A 24,891-nucleotide genomic window follows, 5' to 3' on the forward strand; every position below is an offset into this window, starting at 1 on the left:
GGAGTGTCACTTACTCTTGTGACTGTAGCACAATGAGGGGTTAGACTGCAAAGTCCCTGAGGCCCTAACCAGCTCTGGGGAAGAAGGCCTAGGACTGAGAGAGGCAGCAGGGAGGCTGGCCAGGGTCACCTCCCAGGTCCAGGCAGCTTTCTTGCAAGTGTTTCCTAAGCCGCCCTTCTCCAGGGAGAACAGCCTCGGCCCTGCCTAGCAAGAGGCAGCATACACCTGAGTGCCTGCCAGTGCCCTCATGAACCTGCCTGAGGATGGCCATGTTCCCACACCCCATGTGTGCCTATCTCCATCAGCATTGAGAAGACAGCAAACGCCAGCATGCCAGGGGTTTACCCAGCAAGCCCAGCATACCCCCAGTGTGTTCTGGCAGACCTGTGCCAGCTGGGTTCAGTGACGGTTGGTCCTGCCATGGGCTCTGGTCTCCCCATCACCCTCTGAGGGGGAAGCAGGAAGTTGTGAGGGGTAGCCGGGCTCAACCTCTCTTCCCTGGCACGACACTGTCTCCATGTGCAAAGTGGGGACTTCAGGCATTTGGTGTGGAGGAATGGATGGTGGATCGAAAACCCCTACCAGGCCCCTGTCACACCAAGGAGCCCAGTGATAGGGGGTTTCTTCCCTCCCTCTGAGGTAAGACCAGTCTGTTAAACTTTCAGCACTAAAAAATAAAACCGAGTGGGAGGAGGGTGAGGACTGAAAAACTACGTTATCAGGTATGATGCTGATTACCTGGGTGACAAAATTATCTGTACACCAAACCTCTATGATCCAATTTACCCATGTAACAAACCTTGAACCTTAAATAGAAGTTGGAAAGAAAAAAAAAAGGTAAAATTAATAAATCCATATTAGTGTGAGCTGGGTGAGTAGTTTAGTCTGAAAAGACAGAATATTCATTTTTCTTCTCTCTGAGATAGTGACCACACTGTCCTCACCAGGACTGGCAGGGGAAGCCCCAGGGCTTTGTGACCCTGTCCCTATGGGGCACCCTGGCATCCAGTGAGCACTCCCCAGGGCAGCAGCCTGGTTTAAATGCCTGTTCCCCAGACCCGGTAGTCAGACGGTGGAGGGAGCCTCAGGGACATAGCCCAGTTCTTCAGGACCTTGGGACACATGGGCTGCTTGGCCTCTGACCACCGAGGAGAGAGTTTATCAAGGACTGGCCAGGTTCTGTGCTGACAACTTCGTGCTTTTCATTCACAAAGCGAGTCATGCTGTCCGTTCCCCGGCTGAGCTGGCTGCCAACAGGCCCAGTGGGGAGCAGATTTGAGGTGGGGGTGAGGTCTGTTCCCCAAGCACAGTGTTCTGGGCAGTGAGTTCTCTGTGCAGCAGCTGATGCCTCTTGGACACATTTCCACACAAAACACTTCTCAACTGTTCTCCCTCCTGCACTCTTCAGGGGCAAATCTGCCTCTCCTTTCTGGTGGGTTATTTCTGGCCCTGGGAGTATGCTAGGCAATTCTAAGGGTTGCCTTTGAAACAGTCTTCATTCAGCCAAGAAGTAATTCTCACACCCCCAGGTCCTGTCCCCAGGGGTGAGCAGGGTCGGAGGAGGCTGGAGATGGATACCCATGGAATGGGGTGGGGCACAGAGAAGGAGAGTCAAAGATCCGACTGAGGAAGAAGCAGGTGGCCAGCCACCTGGGAGACTTGTGTGTCAGATATGGGGTCATGTCCTGGAGGAAGCCCATTGCGAGGGCTCAGCAAAGGTAACAGCAGGTATGCACCTGGAGACCAAGGAGGGCCTTGGAGCCTGGTAGGCAAAGATGGCCCTCCAGTGGAATCATTCCCAAATCTGCACTCACCCTAAGCTTTCCGGTAACTACAGAATTCCAGAACCTGTTTGAAAGGATGTAAGATCTATAGCTACATTCTTTTTCTCCTCACTAATCAAAATCTTAACAGGATTTATAAAGCTCTGTTGAGATCTTGCCCAGTGCATTCAGACCAGATGGGAAACAACCCCTAAGAATCCCCACGCTGGTGTTTGCTGTGTACATTGGCCTGGGACCCCGAGGCCAGAATATAACAATAATGACCATGCACAGACAGAACTGTCTCAGCAGCAAATGTCACACGCAGACCCAGAACTGCTTAAATACCAATTTATTGCAAACCAACACCGAGGAGCTGGAACAGCTTTGCAGGCTGGACACCTCACTCTCCTGGGGCCCTGGACAAGAGAAATGAGTCACCCCGCTTTCCTCGGACCTCAGCTGGTGGGACTTAGTGGCTGGCCAAACTGCGGCTGTTGTGTCTAAAAAGAGAAAATAGGCAGGGTGTGCCAGCTCTGGAGACTGGGCCAGTCCAGAGTGGTGGCTCAGGGCAGAGAATCACCCACCAAACAGCGTGGCTCAACGGGAGCAAGGCGTGCAGGGACAGGCTCCACAACCACACCAAGCATTGCAGTGTGGCACCGGGACCAGATGCAAGTGGCTGCTCCTGCTATGGGGCCAATACCCAATACTGCCCCTCAGTCATTCTTCCTAGACATTGGTTTGCCATTTATTAAAGCAGGGCAGGGAGTGGGGAGAAATGTAACACAGAATACAAAATCAGGCAAAACAAACACTGGTCACCATGGAAGTGACTCTCAAAGTCTCCCAAATAACAAGGTGTAGGGCATCTCACACCACTGCATCACTTCTGGAAGACTACCCACAGGGTGGGGGCTGCAATGGGGGCCAACTCGGGAACTACAGAGATGAGAGGAGACACACACAAGACCTCCTTTCATTAGGCAGGAAAGCTCATATGGGACAGTGGTGTGCAAATCCTAGGACCTCGATGTGAAGAACTCCAGGAAAAAAATGACAGTCTTTCTCAGAAGGACCCCTCATAGATGACAAGAGTTCTGCTCCCCAGGGTCGAGATCTCCTTAGAGGGGCTTCACCAGCTCAGTGGCAGGTATCAGACAACAAGGCTCTCACATTCCAAAGGGGGTATCTAGGGCCTTCTGCTCTCCTGTGATGATCGGAGCAACATGTTTGGACCCACACACGACTTCCCAGGAATGCTTTCTTACAAGGGGTGTCAGCCACCACTGTAAACCAGAAACCAACCACAAACTTACTCTCCAAGACAGCCCCCACAACCCAAGTATCCAGAAAGTGTGTGCAGGGGTGGGGTCCTTCCCCTGACAATAGGCTCTCTCAGCATCTGCAGGCCTTGATTCTTGCTGGCCGTGCATGGTGCCAGGGTACACTGCCCTGCTGTGTGGCTCATCCATGCTCTGAGCTTGAGAGACAGGCAAATGGGCAGTGCCAGTGGTAGCTGAACCATACTCCCGGCGATGGGCACCCAGAGGCCCCTGTGAGTACTTGGAACACAGGCCTGAGACCCTGTCCCATAATTTCATCTTTGCACCTTGGCTGGAGTCAGTCAGCAGCCATGGCTCAGGGCATAGGCTTGGGGCTCCTGAGGCAGTGACCAGTCCCTAGAGAACAGGTAAGATTGGGCCATAAGCTCCAGGGAGCACAGTCTGACACCTGGCACAGAGGATGGGAAGGGGGGAGTCTTCACTCTCTTCTGGTTCAGTTGTGGTGGGACAGTGTGCCTTCATGCCCCATGCAGAAATTCCACTTCTCCTAGAAGCCCCTCAAGGTCAAAGCTTCTCAGGACTTGTGGCTGTTGTGCTCTGCTGATGAGTTGATGAACATGCTGTGGTCTCCTCCTGAGGGCACCAGCTCTCCACTCCTGCCTACGCTTTGACACCGTGCACCCAAAGAGGACGTCTTATGGGGAGCCAAGCACAGCATGCCATGCGTGGTGCCTGGGCTTGGTTCACTTCAACAAGAACCAAAGCAAGGTCGCCACAGTCAGAGAACAGAATCCCTGCTGCATCTGGACCTGAGCCCAGAACCCGGGCTTTCTCCCAACAACTAGAATGTGCAAACAGGGCTCCAGTTTCCACTGCTCTGACCATGAGGCTGAGGCAGGCAGAGCACATTTATAAAGGGATGAGCAAGACCACGTGAATGCTCCCAAAAGAGGTCAAGGGGCAAAGAGTTTCCCAAAGCAGCCCCAGGCACAGCCATTCCTTGCTCGCCCTCATGCAAGCACAGAGCTTCACACACTTCAATGACTTCAGCTTCACCTGAGAGCCCAGGAACAACTCCACATCCCAACCAGAAGACATGCAAGCAGAACAGCATCAAAACAACAAACAGCAAGCAGGGAGCAGGGGAGGAAAGACATGTTGCCTGCAGTGGCTGGTTGCTGTGGAGACAAAAGCATGTGATCCCAATTTGCTGGGATATCCTCTCCTGCATTTCAAACAACTTCACTCAGCGTCAGCCACAGCGGCCACCACATAGCAGCTGGCCCCGCACCTTCTCTGGAACAGTCTGGAGATGCAAGGTCAGGGTGGAAGGCCTGGTTCACCCTTGAAAGAAAGGATGGTTAGGGGTAAACAAGACGAGCAAGTCCCTGGAACGCAGGGAGCCAAGGAGGGCGGCCGAGGATAAGGCTTTGCCTCCCCATCGGCGAGGGTTTCCTTTCCTTCTGGTCATTAAAACTGCACAGCCCCTGGGGAGATGTTGAACATGGCGGGGTCGAATCGCTGGCCTCGGAAGGGAGAACCTTCAGCATCCCACCCCTTCTTCAGCATCTCATGGACTTTCTACAAACAGAAAATAGAGAGATTAAAGGGGATCAAAAGGCACTGTGTACTTTCTCCCAGAGTAGACTCTGACTGCAGGCAGAGAGCCTTCCTGCTTCCTCAGGGCTCAGGCACTTGCCTGGCAAGACCGGCTCCCAGAGAACCGTACTACCCTGGAGCAGCCTTCAACCAAGGGAGGTACTGGGTGCCTGCCAATTTCTCTGCAAGACTGTGCTCCACAGACTGAACTTCTAACCCTTCATCTTCTGTCCCCAGCAAAGCACTGGCTCCTCTTTATGGTTCATCTTGACCCTTTTCCACCAGGATCTCTGTCCAAATTCCAAACAGCCTGCAACGTCTATGGTCCCACCAGGTACTGACTAAGGCATGAAGAGGGAGTGTCCCAGCCCACCGGGGTTGTAGAAAAGGTGCGTAGAGAAAGTGCTCAAGCCCCACCTGAATCATGACTAAGGTGTGCAGAGGAGGTACCCTAGCACCTCAGGTATCAGCATCAAGAACTATATCATCAGACAATCCAGGGTTGACCCAGGATGTGGCACGGAGGAAGAGACCTCAGAATGTCCAGTGGTAGACCCGCCAGTCAGGAATTCCCCACGGTGTCCTTGCAGATGCAGTCAGAGCTGGTTGACTAAGCCCTTGCCAACATGTGGCCATTCTGGAACTATCTAGCCTCCAAGGATCAGAAGCAAGCCTGAGTGTGTGGCCATGGCAGGAGACATCAGGAAGACTGGACCCTGAGGGAAGCATCTGTACCTGAGTTGGCAGGCCCTCTCTCCTCATAGGGACTCCACATCTGCCCTCCTCACCTGGCCACCATGAGTACACTGAGGGCTGGGGATGATCTCTCCTTCCTTCTGACCTTCTGACCACAAGAGACAAGAGACCGTGCAGGGCCAGTAGTTATTCTACCAATACGATCCATAGTCCCTGCTGCAGAAAACCCGGTAGCATAGGCCCAGAAAATGAGGCTGTGGGATTCTCAGCACCAGGGCTTCTCCTTAAATAAAACACAATCTTCCTAACAAGAGGGTTTTCTTTTTCCTGTTTTTATTTTTTAGAGATAGGGTCTCACTCTGTTTCCCAGGCTAGAGTGCAGTGTGTGGTCATGGCTCAGTGCAGCTTCAAACTCCTGGGCTCAAGCGATCCTCCCACCTCAGCCTCCTGAGTACTTAAAACTACGGGTGCAGTCCATCATACCCAGCTTCTTTTTCATTTTTTAAAACCTAAGTGATGCAACAACAAGCATATCAAAGACACATACTATATACTAGGGATGAACTGACATTACTATCAATTTCTTACAGGCAACTCACATTAGAGACTTTGGAAAGACCATTTTGAGAACAAGTGCTGCAGCTCACATGGAGTGGCTGTGGGTGCAGAGAAGACTACATGAAGACCCCTCTGCACAGCCCTGAAAGCATGGCCCACACCTCTGCCCACTGGAGGTGTGAGGCTGCATAGTCTCAACCAAACATAAGAATGGATGACTTCAGCAGGCGGCTGCATGAAGCCTCTGAACCTTTCAACAGAATCCCAGCCAGCGGTAGGGCAAATGACAGTTGCAGAGCCCTGCAGCCACCACACTCTCACCCTGGGAACCGGGTTGCTGGATGAGGGCCCGATGTAGGATTCCCAGAGTGCAAAGGGCAGATTAGTAGACTTGATCTTACAATAGAGGGAGCCTAGGATGCCAAGATCAGCATTCAGACCTTTCCTGAGGCAAAAGTGGAGAGCAGGCAATCCTGTGTGTCACCAAACACTCTTATGACCAGAGACTATGCTAAAGCTATCTGCCTATGAGATGTCACAATTACTAACGTTAGGGTGAATCCTACCAGGCTGAAGAGATCCTAGACACAGACACATCTCAGCGCAGACAGAGCAATGGCACCTGTACATTCCACATTCTCTTTCTAGATGGGAGAATCCTGCTCGAAAGAAATTAAATTAGGGAAAAGATGAAGGGTTTTAAATTTGATGACTGTGGAAAAAGGTTAGTGACACCAAAGAATTTAAAACAATAAAAGTATTATTTCAAAATAAAATTGCTTCAAAACACACAGCATCTGTGGCATTAGAAGCACAATTTGAAATCTTGGCAAATTTAGAAAACTCTGAGTTCACACCATAAATGGGCATCAATGCCAGAGCACGCTGGTAACTGTGACTATGCCGACGTGAACAGCAGATGGAGGCTGACAGGAGAACCTGGCCCTGTTTCCATTCTCTCTCCTTAGCGAAGCCTGGTGATCCTAGCGAAGCAACTCCGGCCCCCTAACTCTCACGATAGTCCCTCTGCCTGTGAGGTATCCCTCAGGACGCCTGAAAAAAATGTGGCTAACCTGCTACATGAGGCCACACAAAGGCATGTACCTACCTTCTATGTCTGTTTCCTCATTTGATTTTTTTAAAAAAGGTTAGTCACTAAGGACATTTTACATGAAATCTCTGTGTGTTGCAAGCCTCCATATGCTGCAGACCCTGCCCCAGACACTGTCAAGCCCAGGAAGGAGTTGGGACTTTAGCATCAGCACCAGGCAGGTGCTTGGACACACACTCTGAACAACCATAGCCCTGAGAGGTCAGTTCATTACTGTCTACAGCTGTTGCCTGAGAGCTGGAGGCTCCCTGGCTGTTGAGGAGCAGGTCAACCCCAGGGAGAGGGTCACTCTGGGACCTACCCCTGCACCACCAGCCCTGGGCTCCTGCATGTTACTGAAGATCTCCCAGGGCTCTTTACCCTGGGGAGGGACACACATCCTCTCAAGGGTCAGGATGGTGCCCCATGGCAAGTCTACAGCAGAACAGATTTAGATTTAACACACAGAGCTCTTTCCACTGGACCACAGCATCTTCAAGGTTCTTTGAATCCTTCCTAAGTGGGTCGCTGCCCAGTCTATGGGCTCCCCAATGCTAGGTCACAAGAAGCTGTTTGCAGCCATGGGGACTTTCTGTTCCACACCTGGGCTGTGCAGTGCCCTAGGGACCAGAAAAACAGCTTGCCAAGAGGACACCAACAGGATGACCCCACTGAATTGCCCTCAGAGCAGGGCAGTAGGGCATGAAGGGGATGTCAGCTGCACCCTGCGATGCTGCATGTGTGCAATTATGTATGTGCATGGTGCTTACATACAATGTGTACTGCTGCCATCTTTCACCCCTTGAGGTTGGCCTTTCCCAGACTGACAGTGAGGATCCAGGTAGGGGTCTGAGGTCCAGAACTGCCTGGAAGTTGCCTCAGCTTACCTGGAATGAACAGACCTCCCTGTTCCTGGTCCTGGGCAGTGGGCTTGGCAACAAGCCATCAAAATGAGGAGGCCTTAGGCCTCCAGAAGTGGAGAGACAAGAGCAGTTGCTTCCTGGGGAGGATTATCAATGAGACTGCAAAGCAGGACTGAAATACTCTTTGGAGAAGCTAAGATTAAAATGGCTGGAATCCTAGCACCACAAAGGCAGATCTGTGTCTGTCTTTCTCACCGATATGCCCCAATAGGGGGGTGAGACTATGCAATGTTACAAGGTTTTGGCACAGAACATAAAGGATGGGGTAAAGAGACTGAGAGGAAGGTCAAGGAGAGGGAAGGATATAAGGGAAAGAAAAGGGAAACAGAAAGAAAGGAGGGAAGGGGAGGGGCAAGGATGTAGAGAAGAAGAAGAAAAGGCTGGTGGAGCCCCTGACACTTCTATGCGTGTCCTTGGCACTACTGGCAACTCCAATAATGAGCAGGTATTACTGTTATTTTGTTTTTGAATGTAAGGTTCTGTAAGAGATACAATCACAGGAAACATGAGGGCTTAGAGATAAAAACAGCCAGAGCATCCTAGCTTCTCTCAGGCCTCAACAGCTAAAGTCTACATAAAACTGGCTGGGTGTGGTGGCTCACGCCTGTAATACCAGCACTTTGGGAGGCTAAAGCAGGTGGATTACCTGAGGTCAGGCATTTGAGACCAGTCTGGCCAACATGGTGAAATCCCGTCTCTACTAAAAATACAAAAATTAGCGAGGTGTGGTGGTGTGCACCTGTAGTCCCAGCTACTCAGGAGGCTGAGGCAGGAGAATCACTTGAACCTGGGAGGTGGAGGTTTCAGTGAGCTGAGATCACGCCACTGCATTCCAGCCTGGGTGACAGAGCGAGGCTCTGTCTCAAAAAATAAATAAATAAATAAGATAAAGTCTACAATAATTTCATCAAGGCTTTGACAAATGCACAAATACCGTTTAAACTACAATAATTTTTATCATCTCTCTGTAACAAAGACTCAGTGTCAGCGTCTGGGGAAGATGTGAGGAACCACCTGACCTCAGTCCTTCCATCCTGTGGCACAAAAAGACACTTTTAAGGGGCACGTGGTAAGACTGCACAAAGGGCATCATGTTCTCCAGTCAAAACAGACTCTTTCTCCCAAAGGTCAACTCCTGAATACATCTCAGCCCTTCTGTGGACCCAATGCTGAATATGGGCACAGAGTGGGCAGACCCTCACATACCCCATCCCCAAACACTACCATGAGAAGCCCCATCCATAGGGCAAAGGTTCAAAGGCTGGCCTTTCATCTGGTGGCCACAGGCAAATGCAGCATGACTGGAATGAGCCATAACCAGGCAGGTCTGGCTGTCTAAGCACCTGAGCTGAGCTCAGCTGAGCATGTGCTGCAGTACTACCTGAGGCTTCAAACTCTGCATGGACATGGGCCAAGCAAAGATGTCCTTTAAGCTTGCCATGCCCCGGGTGGAAAAGGGGGCCAAACCCAGAGGAACATTCTCTTCCATAGAGACAGGGGCCAGGGTGGACAGGGCTGCAAGGACAGAAAGGTGTGAAATGAGATCAGAGGTCAAACCCCATCCCTGCTGCTTAAGCTACTGAGTCACAATCTCAGAAATTCAATCTCTCTATTGTGGGGGGAAAAAAAAACCCCCCAAAACAAACAAACTGTATTTTCAGGGATACTATACAGTCAGTCAATCCCACCTTAACTGTGTGTACTAAGTGCTCAGGACATGCTCCTGGTGTGGCAGGGCCAGGTAAGGAGAACATGCCGACACTCCTCTCCGCAGGCCCCTTGACCTCATAAGAGCAGGATGCACTTGTCTGTGAAAACAGGCAAGAATGGACAACACACAGCAACAGGGCTTGCAGAACCACCTACGATGTATTAATACATGCTGTACTGGAAGGTAAGTCTAAGACAATCCAGATACACCAAAGGTAAGGTTCCTCCAAGAGACAAAATGAGAAGAAAATATGAATCAGTGGTCTTCAGCGGGAGGAGGTGGTCCGTGTTTACAGAAAGAAAATAAGGAGACTGTGCCCAGCAGCTGACCCCTCCCCACCGACTCAAGGCTGCACTGGGTTTGTGTGCCCTGCCGTACTGCGGCCCAAACCCACGTGCTGGGTATATGGGACACGGGAAGTTAAAAATAATCTGAGGAAAGCAACCCTTTTGTCCCTAAATAGCTACTCTTGGGATTATTAAAATAGGAAGAAAGAATGTATACATCTAATTAATCATTCTCTTTGGCCATGAGCAAACTCTACATTGGGCACTACACCGGTCAGAGAGGAACCTTTCTCTTCCTCCTCCCTAACCCACTGCTGACATCACAGAGTCTTCACATGCTGGCCTCCAACATCCAGAAACTGGCTCTGCAGCCTGGCTCCCTCCCCTCCTCTACCAAAGGTCTCACCAAGCGACTCTTCACAGGAAGACATGTGCAGATGAGGCACAAACAAAAGCCATCAACACACCTGACGTTACCAGGCTCTGGTGCAGGCAAGGCACATCTCATGACACCCTTAGAAATCCTGTTATCTGGGCTCTCAGCCCAGGTATGAGAATACAGCTGAAAGACCAGAGTGCACCTGTGAGGCAGTGATCAGGGACAAGAGCAGGTAAGACAGGTTCCTTGCGAGGGCATGGCAGGAAGCCAGTTCACACATACTTCTTCCCCACCATCATCACCAACCCCTCTGCCACTATCAGCTTTGTCACCAGCACAAGGGCCTAAAGGGTGGGCTCTTCAGGACTGCCGTGCCCGTACCAGCTCATGGCTCTGTGGCTTGCCCTGCAGCTTCTGGTGGTAGTCGAAGGTAAGCCTGTCCAGCACCGCCTGCTCCTCCTCATCCACGGTGGCCATGGAGCGCTCCTTGTTGATCTTGTCAATGTCGATGGGCTCTTCTCCCTCCAGGATGGCGTTCCACCAATACTCGCCCACCTTGCTCAGGTTCACCTGGGGACAAGCAGGACAGAGACCTGAGTCAGAGACCTGAGACAGGTGTCCAGGGTTGGGGACAGAGCAGAGCCCACTGAAGGATGGGTGTCCAGGATAAGCTCAGGACCAACTACACAAAGTGAGGTGATAGACAAGAGGGGGTGCCAGAACCCAAGGCAGGACACTCTGCCTGGGAATGCATTTGCTGACTGTGCTAACATATCCCAGGGAAGAGCTAGGAGGGGCATACCTGAGGGGACTGACATTCTGGAAGATGCCTTTGTCCTTCTTCAGCAGGTCCTGTATACTCAGGACGGTGTCTGTTCCATGTGCTCACCTTGCCCACTCTCATCAAGAAAGGCTGTTTTCCAAGACCCCTGACACCCCCCACACCAGGACCTGTCCTGGGCCATCTCAGCCTGCCCCCATGCTTGCCATGGAAGGCTCTGCCTAGTTCTTACCAACCAGCTACCTCTCCAGTGATCTCTCTTGCTTCCAAGAGCAACACCCAGCATTCTGCTATCTTGGGGGTAAGCTGGGACCTGTGAGACTTAGGGCTCGGCTTAATGCGTGACAGAATCTCCTGGGGACTCCTCACCCCATGACAGGGCACCACGCCCTGTCCCTACTTATTCCTCACTGGGGCCAAGCTTGCTGCATGAGGGGGTCCTCCAGCCCCACTCCTTAAAGTTCTTCCTTCTCAGGAAGGAGGAACAACCATCAAGAACCCCAAAAGTTGTCCCAGCCTCCTCGGGCACCTCTGTGGGGATGGCGCAGACACCCCTTGGTCAAAGGAAGCAGCAATCAGTACTCACGATCCAGCCCTCAGTGTTGGGGTCTGTGAGATTCATGTCATTACCACAAAAACTTAAAAGACAACTGGAACTGCGGTGTCAGAGCAAACATGAGGGGTACTGTACATACCTAGGTGACCCGTGCTGCTTGGCCTGTCCCAGGGACACAGAGGAGAGCCCTGGCCACACCATGCCCCGTTATCAATGGTCATGGGGACACAGAAAACAAGAAAACTGGCTGCATCTGCTGTGGTCAGTGGCTGGGCTCAAAATTCTTACCAGAGTGGCCAAGAAGCAACAGAGTGGGTTCGTCTACTCTGTCCTAGATGAACACTGCACTTTTTCATCAGAAATACTTGATCTGTGTTTAGATTTCATAATATTTACAACTGAAAGAGTACATTCACATGCCCAAGTGTGATGGGACTCTGATGATATTGAACCACTAAGGTGCTCACAGAAAGGGAGAAAAGGTAGCAAAGGGCCCGCAAGTGAGAGAAGCTCTCATCCATGGAGGTGCAGCCACCAGGACACTTACTGACTGGGTGGGTAAAACCTACCAAGCCACACTCAGGGTAACTGTGACACCCAAGAGGCCACAGTGAGTCCACAGGACACCATGTCCCCCTGAGAGAGAGCACTGGAGACTCACCAGCATATATGGGCTTGAGAGAGCAGTGTCCTAACACTGGACCTTCCACCTTCCCACTTCCAAGCCCCTGCTGCCAAAACCTACCCACACCACAGAAGGTACTTAGTGCTAGACCCTGCAGAGCCCAGAGATCAAGTCGGAGAATGTGCTCTACTAACGAACACGATGGACACTGATGAGGTGTGGAAGAGCACATGGTGGAGATTTTCCAGAACTGGGAAGAGCAAGACAAAAACCTGCAATCATGATCTGAAGCCAGCATCCCAGAAATCTTGTCTGACATTCCCAGTGCAGATAGGGGGAGTGGTGAACAGGGGGAGTGGGTGGCTCCCCTACACGCCAACTCTACCCAGTAAATGACGCTGCTCTGCCAGTGCCCAATTTAAATTTGGGATGAATCTTCCATTTCCAGATACTCTGCTCAGCTGGTTTGTCGCTGACTTTACAGTTTGTGTGACGGGGACCTGACTCACCCACAGAGACCCCAACACTAAGAACTCTACCTCGTCTTTATCAAGCTGATGCAATGAAAAACCTTCCAAGAGGGAAATACGTTGTTTTCTCTATTCCAGGGAAGACTTCAGAGGAACTTACAGAACTGTAAATCTCTGGAAAGAAGAGATCCTTTACGAATTTTTTATCTTCACCAGTAGTTATTACTGTGATCTATGTAACTTATTTTATTAGCGTTCACAAGTCCCGTAAAATACATACCATTACCATTTACCACACATACCATTTTTTGTATTTAAAAATAAAGACAAACCCTTGGAAGTAAGGGCCTTTTCCAGATTGCCCAGCATGAAGATGCAAAGCAGAGCTACACTGGGGCTGACAGCCCACTGCCAGCACCATGTGGGCAAGGGGTCGGCCTACGCACTATCCAGGGGACGGTGCTGGTACTCCCAGGCCTTTCTGCACTCCACAGACCCCAACACAGGGTTTCACCGGCCAGGTCCAAACACACACCCAGAGTGGAGGGCTCCTGAGCACAGTGGGAGATGGACCTGAAGACAATGAGCCACCTGCCCAACAGGAAGGAGGGGAACATCTCCGAATCTTCTGTGTCCACAAGTGTACTTTGGACACAGAAGTACACTTGAACCCAACAAAAATTAAGATGAGCACTGCACTTTTTCATCAGAAATACTTGATCTGTGTTTAGATTTCACAGTATTTACATTGAAAGAGTACATTCACATGCCCGTTTCAAAAATATTCAAGGTTTTCCAGGAACTAAATCAAGTAGGTTTTAAATTTAAGTTAACTAAAATAAAATAATTCAGTTCTTCAGTCACGTGAGCCACCTGTCAAGTGTTTACTCAGCTGTCACATGTGGCTAGTGGCTACTGTGCTGGGCAGTGTAGCTCTCCAAGGGGGCCATCCTCACTCACAGACATCATGCATGTGCATCAGTGAAGTATTTTAGGAGGAGATGTGAGCCGACTTTATATTGAACAATTTTTAATTAAGGCAAAATCCACTTAACACAAAACTTACCATTCAAAAGTGAACTCAACGGCATTTAGTGTATCCACAATGGTGCACAACCATCACCTTTATCTAGTTTCAAAACACTTTTATTACCTCACAAAGAAGCCCTGTGCCAATTACCAGTCACTCCCCATTTGCTCTAATCCTTCCTCTAAATTGTTCCCTCAACCCCACCAAGCCCCTGGCAACTACTACTGATTCTGCCTCTATAGATTTGCCTGTTCTGGACATTTCACACAAATGGAATAATACAGTTATCTGTTTGTTTTTGTCTGGCTTATTTCACTTGGCATAATGTCCTCCTCAATGTTCATCTACGTTGTAGCATGAATCAGAACTGCATTCCTTTTTAAGGCTGAATAATATTCCACTGTATGGATAAACTACATTTTGTTTATCTATTCATCAACTGACGGACATTTCAGGTGGCCCCACTTTTTGGCTGTTGTGAATAATGCTGCTATGAACACTGATGTACAAACATCTGTTTGAGTCCCTGTTTTCAATTCTTCTGCATATTTACCCAGAAATGCTGGGTCATATGGTAATTCTACAGTTAACTTTTTGAGGAACTACCATACTATTTTCCAAAGCAGCTGCACCACTTTACATTCCCACCAGCAACATACAATGGTTCCAGTTTCTCCATACTCTCACCAATACTTGTTATTGTCTGCTTTTTTTTTTTTTTTCCCAGTCATCCCCACAGGTGTGGCCAGCACCACTGGTCCTTTGTCCTGACCGCAAACACACAGGCCTGCCTCCTCTGCCTTCCAGACCTGCTCCAGTCAAGTTTCCATCTGTCATCACTGTAACCAAGTGGGCTGCCCTCCATACTGGGGCAGCAAACAGGACCTGAGGTGTTGTCTATAAAGGTTCATATGAAGGCTCTGAAGACCAAGGTCTCAGTTGCAAAATTTTAGTTAAGTATTTATTTAGTACCCTTAAAATATCTTCTGTTTTCTAAGGATGAGCATATTAGTAAAAACAATATGAACAATATTATTAACATGATAATTATCCAAACAAGCACATTCTAACATCGTTCTTGACTTGCCTAGAGTCCCTCTCCACACTATTCCTTTACAGAATTCCATCTCTCACTCTGAGCTCGTAACCCCAACCTGCAGATCCCCATTCCTTTCTTTTTCCCAAACTCCAGACCTTTTTTTCTTAATGGCCCATGTCTCTTAGGTCACTGAGCTGACAAGCTTCTTTATGCTCTGAACATTCTCATGTTTTATAAACTGGTTTAATTTGTAACTATTTCTGCCATCACTGTCCACATTTAACTACTTTCCTTAGAGTAACGCTTCTGGCAGGCCTCAGATATGACTTCAGGTAGTTAACCTTCAAAACCACTGAATGGTACACAGCATACAAGTTTTGCAGGGCTGTCTCCTGACACCCAGTGCAAGATGCAGTTCTAAGAGGACATAGGTACAATGTTCCTGGGACGGAGTTCAAAGGCTTCTATCTAAAAATAACACCTCTGAAAAAGTAGTCTGATAGTTTTACACTTGTTTTTGTTTTTTTTTCTGTGAATATTTTATTTTTTTAAAGTCAGGTTTGTGGAGGTATAGTATGTACATAGTAAAACTCACTCTTTTGAGGTCACATCTCCATGAGCTGCTGCTACAGTCAGCCCACATCCCAGAAGCCCTGTTCCCCTTCTCAGCAGTCCTCTCAGCCCAATGCTCATTTTGCCATCCAGCATGTCCGTGTCCAGAAATGTCACATGTGTGGAATCACACAGTGTGCAGTCCTGTATCTGATGACTCCTCTGAGTGTGGGGACTCCGACGCTCAGCCACACTGTGCTTCATGGCACAGGCGGACCACACACTTGTTTGTGGACACCTGGGCATTTCCAGTGTTTTGCAATCAGGTAAAGAGCTGCTGTAGAGATCTGCATGCTTTCATTTCTCCTTGGTAAGTAGCCAGGAATGCGTGTGTTGGGTCATATGGTGTCAGCTACTGTCCAGACTAGCCACTCCGATGCACCCCTACCAGTAGCACAGAAGAGCACCAGGTGCCCCGTCTCATCTAGCACTTGGTGCTGTCTACCTTCTTAGCAGCTCTTCTAAGAGGTGTCTAGGGGCATCTCATCATGGTTTTGCCTTGCATTCCCCTAATGACTCATGATGTTGAGCTTCTTATGTGCTTATTAGCCTATTAGCCTTCTCATTTTTTTTAACATTTGGAAAGAATTTTAAGCTTAAAGTCACCAGAATAAGACAAGTGTTTAGCAGCTGTGCATCTGCACACAGCTCTCTCACTCTATGTGTGCTGTATGTATAATATATAATAACTTTTCTCTGAACCATTTAAGAATAGGTTGCATTCATCTTGGCCCTTTGTCCTATTTCCTAAGGATAAGGAAATAACTTTTTACGGAACAGGGTCCAGTCCAGAGTCCCACCTGTATCTTGGGGGTCCTGTCCTCTTTAATGTGGGACATTTTCACAGCCTTTTTCCTTCCCTGACGTCTCCTGATTAACTCATGTGTGCACACCCAGCTGGACACACATATGTTCCACCTGCAGGCACACAACATCCACAGCCCTCAGTGGGTGGGGTATTCACTCAGGTTACCTGGCCAAAGGGAGGTCTGACTCTTCTCCACTGTAGTTATTGACTTGCAAACTCTCCTCTCCAGAACCCCTGCACCCCTGCTCCACCCTGCCCTGCTTAGCATCTGCCTGGTCCCATCTCTCCCACGAAGACTGGGAAATGCTGACTTTCTTGCCCTAGTCCCTCCACACTGACTGGTGGCTTACGTGTCTTATTGAAGCAAGCACCTTCTCTTCTGCAATGAAGTTATCTATCTATTGCTGTCAGTACTGACCCCTGGATACCTGGCCTCTCTGGTCTCTCAATGGCTTATAACTCATTATCAAGCTTAATTATGTTGGTGTCAAATGATCCCAGACAAGGTTGGTGGAGGTTGCTTGACTTTGATGATGCTCCATCATTTCCCTGACACATTGTCATTTTCCAGCATAACGAAACGCTCCAGGTTCCTCTTTTATCTACCCGGTCCCAGACTTCTAATCAGTTCATTTCTCTGAGGGACCCCAGACTGCAGGCTGAACAGTGTTCCCAAAATGTCCTCATAGAAACTTCCACCTCAACATGAATAAACTTACCTCAGCATCCCCCAATCTGCGCTGATGACTCACCAGCATTTATATCCCTTTCCTTCCTTAGTAACGGAACCTCATTTCTATTCAGGGAAGCAGTGTGCCCAGCGAGGACGACTTTACTCCTCACAGCTGCCCGCGTGATCGAGACTGGGCCAATGAGACTTATGGGAATGCTGTGGGACGTTCCTTCCGGGAAGGCACCTCAGAACGAGGGCAGATAATGGGGTGAGACGACAGCGTGGCGGAGGTCCAGGGCACCTGCTCAGCACCTGCTGCTGGGGGAATGTGGGCCACACTGGAGCAGATCCAGCTTCTCAGGACACGCCACAAGTCAGCACTGTTATGGGCAATCTCCTGATTTTCAATGCTGTCAACTATTTTTTTAAGCTTGAAAATTAGAAACAAAATTAAGACACTGTATAGGCCAGATACGACCCAGCTGTGGTCTGAGTGTGGCTGGAAGGCCCACGTATTCCAGCGATGGGGCCGACAAAGCAATACAGAGTTGCGTTCCCTTCCTTTCCTCCAACCCCATGAAACAAGGGTGTCCAGCACCCCATCCATGGTGCCACCAAGAGGGCACCATTAGCCAGCTCTGCTCAGTACATTCCTTCCACTCACATTGGAACAGGTTTCCTTGGGCTACTGCTCTCTGTTGAATCCATAAGCTTCAGTTCTTCCCTACTGGAGTTGATGAAGGATTCTGATTTCCCCTGAAAAACACTAAGGGCTCTCCCTAGAGACATCATTTGCACTGAAGGCTTAAGAGCTCACATTACATTCACATACTAATTTCCAGGGTCTGGGCTCTTGCCAAAATGCTAAGGTTATTTAATCTGTAGTTCCCACTCTGAATTTATGAAGAAGTATGTTAAGTAATCCATGGGATGGCCTCAGTGGGGCCAGGAAAGGTTGTGGGGACTCAGGAAGGTGGCTCGCCAATGAGGACAAGTAGACTACAAACCGCCTATCTTCGTTTCATCCTCACAATTGTTCTAAGAAGTGACACTAGAAGTATCTGGGTAAACTAGCAAAGATAAGTGAAGATGAAAAGCCCACTGTTGGTGGGGATGTGGGGATACAGGGCTAATGTCATCGGCGACACTCCAGAAACAACTCATCCACAAAGGAGAACCACAGCAACAGCTCAGAGGCTGCAATTACACTAGAATTCCACTTTTGAGAAATAATCTAAATTGGGGGGAGGAGGTGGGTACAGCTTTTACAAAAACACTCACAGGGTTCAAAAATCATAAACAAATATATTACGATGAGTTTTAAAGCCTGAGCTTCAAGGTCTAATTCCTCAAAGAATACTCCAGAGCAATTTCACTGATTTTAAATAACTTGGGTGTGCACCACGTCAATACATGAAGAGGTATATGGAATGGCATTCACCTCACATACAGCTACAACGACCATCTCAAGCACAGCCATGTCCAAGAGCCCACGCAGCAGAGCAGCCACCCACGGCAGCGTGGAGGACAGCCTGTCAGCTCCCCCGACTGCAGGAAGAAAGGAGGACGGTGCGCATGCCAACTGCCTAGCTTTGGGGACTGAAAGAGCTATCGGAAAAAAGAGCTGGTGCCGTTGCCACGGCTGATTTTACATCTTTGTAACCAAGAAAGGAGCTTGCCTGAGTCAAGAAGTCTCATTTAACATTCTGAAGTGTGGGAGGGAGGGAGGGAGGCAAGAACTGTCATACGGTTTTAGCAGCCACCCCTGCCTGCCCTGGCTGGCTAATGTGGGATCCACGGCACAGGGAGGAGCAGGTTATGTGGAAGGCAGCTGGAAAGTGAAGGCCATGTCTACACTGGCCTGCCCGGAGGTCAGAAGGTCAGAATCTCTAACCAAGGAGCTGGGGGCGGTGGCAGCAGTGCAGCTCCGGATGCCATCCCTTTGCATCCTTCTCATCTCATGCGGCTTCACAGTGCTGTGATGGGAGACCTCCACTGGTGTCTGGGGCTGCCGTAACAGGGAACAACAGACCAGGCAACTTAAAGCAATACAAATTTATTATCTCCCAGTCCCATGGGCCAGAACTGTGAAATCAAGGTGTCAGTAGGGCCATGCTCCTGCAGAGACTCTAGGGGAGGATCTTTCCTGCCATTTCCAGCTTCTGGTGGCTCCAGGTGTTCCTGGGCTTGGTGGTTATATCATTCGTCTCTGCCCCATCTTCACGTGGCCTTCTCTGTGTCTATCTCTGTCTTCTCCTGTTTCTTATACAGACAGGTATCACTGGATAATCCAGGATGATTCCATCTTGAGAGATCCTTAACTTAATCGTATCTACAAAGACCCTTTTCCCAAATAAGCAAGCCCACATTCACAGGATATCTCCAAACCTTTAGAGCAAAGCCCTCAACTCTCTTTAGCCATCCCCAGTGCCTGAACAGGGTTGGGTACTTAATGATAAGAAACAAACAAACATTGGAGATCAACCAGACTACAGTGCTGAACCTTGTTTGAAGGGTGAGAAATGGAAGTCCAGCAAGGCTAAAGAGATGACCTAAAACCAGGCAGCTGCTTGACAGGGGGCTGCAACCCAAAGCCAGCCCCTCTGATTCATTTGCAGTCCCTCTGCATCCACACGCTCAAAGCAGTGTGCCAAGCTCCACACAGCAGACACGATGCAGCAAGCAGGAGGCAAACAGGATCTTTGTGAATCAAAGCAATCGGCTCGTTAATTCACAATATTATCTCATATATGTAATCAGAGGAAACGATGTGGGCCTAAAAGGTCACACATAAATAAATTATTAAATAAAGAAGACAACGAACTGCTTAGCTCCTGCAAACAGCAAAGTTTCTGTGATACGCTCTGCATTTACTGCACTAGAGGCTACGTGGTCCAGAAAGAGGTGGAGGCAGGCAGAGCCCTGCATGGGAGCACTATGGGAAGAGTTTAAATGCTCTCCATAACTTCTCTTTATTCAGGTGCTTGATTTCTCACAGGTGAAGGTGCATTAGGAACGCAATGACATCTACTGATAATAAAGGCACTTTAAGGAACCATGGGAAAGAACTCATGCAGTGTTTCAACTGTAGAGGAATTTTCAGCAGAGAATATTTAGGAGCCGTGTTCACGGGCAGTGACAAGTGCCCCTCAGTCTGCAATGGTTCTGCTGAATTTCTATAAACTCTTTGAGTATCAGGTGTTTGATGAAAGCTAACTACAAAAACTAAAGGCAGCCAGGGCACAAATAAAGGCTGGACTCATGAAGAACACACAGGTGGAGACAGGCCTGCCAGGGTTGTGCTATGGCCCCAAGGGCCCTGGCATGAAAGTTAAACATCCAGCTATCCTCTTAAGGCACAGCTCCCCCAACATCCTGCCTGGTGGCTGCATCTCACACATTTACCTAACACAGGGAAGACTCTGAAACCCACACTGGGGACCCACATTCCTCCCTCCTCATGTTCTGCTCCACGGAGCCTTTCAGCTGAAAGGGAGCAATGCTTCCCAGCCCCGACAGGTCTGAGCCTTCTTCAGAGACTCCCGTTTCTCATAGCACTGGAAAAAGCCTTCTGGGACAAGGCAGGCATGGGTTTGAGGTCTAGCTCTACCCACTTTGCAAGCTACTTACCTTCTCATAGCCTCAGTGTCCCAATTTGTAAAATAAGTTTGCAGAGCATTAAACAGCATTGTAAGGCACCTCACCTCACAAAGAGCCTGGCCCAAAGACTGTGTTCATTGAATGGCAGCCATTATTAAAAGAAGTTAATGTTTTGGCCACTAGCCACATCCCTATTCCACTTGTACTATACATACAACTGTACAAAACACACACAAAAAAGAAACATGGCTTTGAAATATCCATGAAGAAGTTAGAGTCACTTCTGTCAACAAAACCCTTAAGAGTTGAGCTATGTATTAACAATCACATATTTATACAAATAGTGTACAGTAAAAGGAATCATTGGTACCCTGACTGTAATCCCAACAGATTCCAAATACGGTGGCTATGGGCTCAGAGACCAGTGACTAAGGCTTTGGGCTTCTGCATGAAGTATCTACAAAGTGCAACCGGACCACATGGGGAAGGCTCACAAGAGCTCCCCGCTCAGAGGGAACCAACATCAGAGCATCATGACCTGCTCCATGCTCTGCACTGAGTTCACCCACCAGAAGGCAGGAGAGTCAAGGCAGTGTTTTAAGGCAGGGCTGTCATGACCTCTCAGTCCATGGAGAAGGCAACCCCAGGATCATGGGCTCACTAGTGCAATCCAGGCAGCCAGGGCTGCACCTTCAGAGGTCTAGCTAGCTGGCCCCAGTACTGCTAGTGCATCATTCATGCTCTCATACCTCCACAACCACGTGGAGCTCAAGTGAGGAAGAGGCCATAACGGCATCTGCAAAGTCAAGTATGACATAAAGGAAAGGAACTGGTAGTAGTCACAGGAGCCCATAGCTTGGGAAAAGGCTCCAGGCTGTGCAATTAATGCATAGGTTTTATATGTCAGGGGTCAGGGGATGAGGAACTGAACTGCTGGGTGATGGGGTGATCATCACAGTATTTGTAGGCAGGAGAAGAACACTTCTCTGGTCTTTTGGCTACTGAACGCCACAGGCAGGGGAGCACACAGGGTGAGATTTAGAACAAGAACCACTGTCATCTGCCGCTGGCCATCAGCAGAGGTAGGCCCTGGGTGGCCAGGAGAGTCAGAACTGGGATGGGTCAGTCCTAGCCCCACTGCTGGAAACCCTATACACCACACACAGGGCCTCGTGTAGGGCCTAAATAGGAGGCCCTGTTTAGGATGAAACGCTCACTAGGAGAGGGAGCAGTTGAGGCCACGGCAGCACCAAGGAGCATGCTGTCTGTGCCCAGGTTGGCCCCACCTCTGTATAACCAGAGTGAGCTCCATCGTCCAGGCTTGATATCAAGACTGGAGTTAAGGTTGGTTCAGGATCCTGCAGCACTGACAGAATACCCTCCTTTCAGTACCTGGCCCGCATGTCCCTCAGAGCATGAGGGCAGCCAGGACAGAATCACTGTGGACCCAAAAGATAGTTTGTCCCTGCTAGTCAGCACTGGCCAGGGAAGCCCAGACAGAAGCCTACCAAGCATGTCTTATAGAAACCAAAACAGATATCTTTATTGCATATTTTGCACATATGAATATATCTGTACAAAATTCTAAAGACTTTGGTCCAGACTTAATATTTTTTTTACCTTTATCCCTTTTACCATGCCCTGTAAGCACCCCAGTAGGAGGAAAGAGGAAACAAGTTAATTCAGAACATGTTGTGCCTCAATTTATCTGTAGGTGACCTCCACTTGGGCACCAGTACAGAGCCACCACTGACAGGGTTCAAAGCTTTCACAGGGGAGAAGGAGGTGAGACACCAACAGATCTGGTTCAGGCATGCAGCCCAGTTTGTGAGTGAGTCTGCTAACTGGTAACATGTGAGCTGTTCATTTGGATTCACACGTTAATCTTACTGTCCTGAACTCTTAGCTAATGCCTAACCAGCAGCTGGGTAAGGAGAGCCAGTTGGTCAATGAGCTTGATTCTCTGAATTTATTAACTCTGCACCCTCCAGAGTAGCATCTGTAAAAATTCAACCTACCTTTTCATTTTCAACTTACTTGTTTTTGCCTTAGATGTAAGAACAGTGGAGCTCTTCAGAATGACCAAGACCTCAAAGGGCCAAAGCTCAAGTGCCCACAGAGGCAATCTCTTAGCAGTCGGGAAAATGCTCAGGAAAACCCATCTGCCCCAGCAGCTGAAATTAACAGCCTCACTGCTTAAGTGTAAACAGGTTTGTTGGTCAAAAGGGGCATCACTGCAGGTTTGAAGTCTACCTGGGAGCCCTGCACACAGGTGCCCAAACTTACCAAAACACACTTCCCGGGCTCGAGACTCCAGAGAGAACTCTCAGTGTTGATCTTGTGGGTAAGCTTCCCTTCCATGAGGACACGCTCCCCATTTTCCTCCAGCATGGCCACACGAATGGAGCTGCTGCTAAGGGCCACTGAGACCTGCAAACACAGCAGAAGAAAATCATCTCTTTTATCAGGGTGACCACTGGTGTGCTGTACAGTGGGAGGGGTGATGGTTTCCAAGGTACCTGACTGCACACTACAGCGCTGTCATCAGGCTCAACAGGCATCTCAGTGAAGAAAACCGTATCAGCTTAATTTATACCTAGAGCAACCTGCAGATGTCAGCTCATGTAGGTAAATCCACCAAAAAATCTTTCTCAGCATAATTGGTAACATCAAGTGCTGTGGCGGAAGCTGCTGTGACCCAATCTTCTTCTCCCTTCTCCGGTTAAGGGAGACCAATTGTCACCACAAAAAAGTAAGCAGAGGAGACAAGTGGTGAGTATTTTTCCCTTGCCTCCCCTTGTGGCTACCTGGGAGATGCAGGAGCCCAGCCCTGGACCACAGCAACCAAGAGAGCTGACGGGGCTGCACATCCTGAATTGCTCACCCCAGTACTGTTGTACAAGAGACAAGCACCGCCTTTTCCTTCTGTGAGCTACTGTACTGCCTGGTGACTACAGCCTGGTCTTCATCCAAGAGTATGAGACCAATTCCTTTGGTTTTGGAAGGAAACTATGCTCACCATTATACCATCAACATCCGCACATGGTTTTGCGTTTTGTCTCGGTTCTTTATAAAACCAAGCCTCTAAAAGCCTCAGCTCACCCTCCTCCCTCTGAGCCTGTCCTAGGCTGACAATGGCCCCAAGGCCCTCCCCATTGCCCTAGGAACACCTATCCCTACCCCACCACTTGTCTGTCTCCAGAACTGGACTGGCAGCTGCTGGGAGTAGGATTCCTTTTACTTCATATCATGTATTCCAGCCAGCAGTCTCCAAAGCAGGGTATGCGTACCCCAGGGGGTTCACAGGGGTAGACAGTAATTAGAAGAGGAAATAAAACATTTACATTTTGTATCTGTATAAGGCATGCATTAAGAAGACACTGGGATCAAGTACTTAAAACTTTTTTCTAATAGGTATGTGGAATAAAAACAATTTGGAAGCTACTCTCCATGTCATCTGGTAGGTGACTCATTAAATGCTTATAAAATGATTGGAAAAAAAGACAACCCAAACTGATAGGTTTTCCAAACTGGAGTTTAGTATTTGCCAATGAAATACAATACCATAACCTAACTGTATTTTAAAATTCGTAAATAAAAAAGGGAAATGGAAGAAATGATGTGCAGGAGTCACTGCTGTCAGACAGTTTTTCTTCTTTTTCTTTAAGAGACACGGCCTCACTGCATTGCCCAGGCTGGAGTGCAGTCGCGTGATCCCAGCTCACTGCTGCATCAAACTCCTGGGCTGAAGCAATCCCTCCACCTCAGCCTCCCAAGTAGGTGGGACTACAGGCAAGTGCCACTATGCCTGGCTAATTTTATTTTTATTTTTTGTAGAGACAGGGGTCTTGCTGTTGCCCAGGCTGGTTTCGAACTCCTGGCCCCAAGCGATCCTACTGCCTCAGCCTCCCAAAGTGCTGGGATGACACATATGAGCCACCACATCCAGCCCATCAGATAGTTTCTAAATGAAAGATAGTTCCTGAGCCATGCAGTGAGGGGAGAAGGTGGCAGAAGGCTGCCCACTGCGGGACACAGTGAAGATATTCTGTTAGCCATGGGCAGCTCTGCCAGGTTCACATGCAGACTCCAAGGAAGCATCCTCTCATGAGACCGCAATTCCACTTGCATGACCTTTCATAGGGGAATTTACCATGGAAAAGGGTATTTACTTGGCTAGTCCTATTGAACAATAGGCAACTGAGCTTCATTCCTGACCTTCTAATACCATGAGGAACGTGAGCAAATGGAACAATAGATCCACTCACTCTTGAAACGAACCAGACACATGTTGGGCCAAATCATGTCTAACCATAAACTTGTGTGCAATGGAAACATGACACAGAGGGCCATGACACAAGGCTCCTCAGTCCTGCCTTCACAAGAACAAGCTCACTTAACAAAT

The 24,891-nt window shown here is 49.0% G+C and overlaps 1 protein-coding gene across 1 annotated transcript in view; it reads right to left on the reverse strand.

Annotated features, from left to right (window-relative positions):
* Window positions 1-863: 863 nt before the first annotated feature.
* Window positions 864-24,891, reverse strand: part of NUDCD3 (NudC domain containing 3) — a 109,746-nt gene continuing 85,718 nt past the window's right edge. The window contains exons 4-6 of the mRNA XM_010374566.2: window positions 22,773-22,916; window positions 10,674-10,862; window positions 864-4,630 (exon numbers count right to left, since the gene is read on the reverse strand). Of these exons, the coding sequence (XP_010372868.1) occupies window positions 4,520-4,630; window positions 10,674-10,862; window positions 22,773-22,916 (444 nt within the window). The 3' untranslated portion in view covers window positions 864-4,519. The remainder of the gene's footprint in view (window positions 4,631-10,673; window positions 10,863-22,772; window positions 22,917-24,891) is intronic.

Source organism: Rhinopithecus roxellana, chromosome 6, assembly GCF_007565055.1.
Source record: "Rhinopithecus roxellana isolate Shanxi Qingling chromosome 6, ASM756505v1, whole genome shotgun sequence".
NCBI classification, from domain to species: domain Eukaryota; kingdom Metazoa; phylum Chordata; class Mammalia; order Primates; family Cercopithecidae; genus Rhinopithecus; species Rhinopithecus roxellana.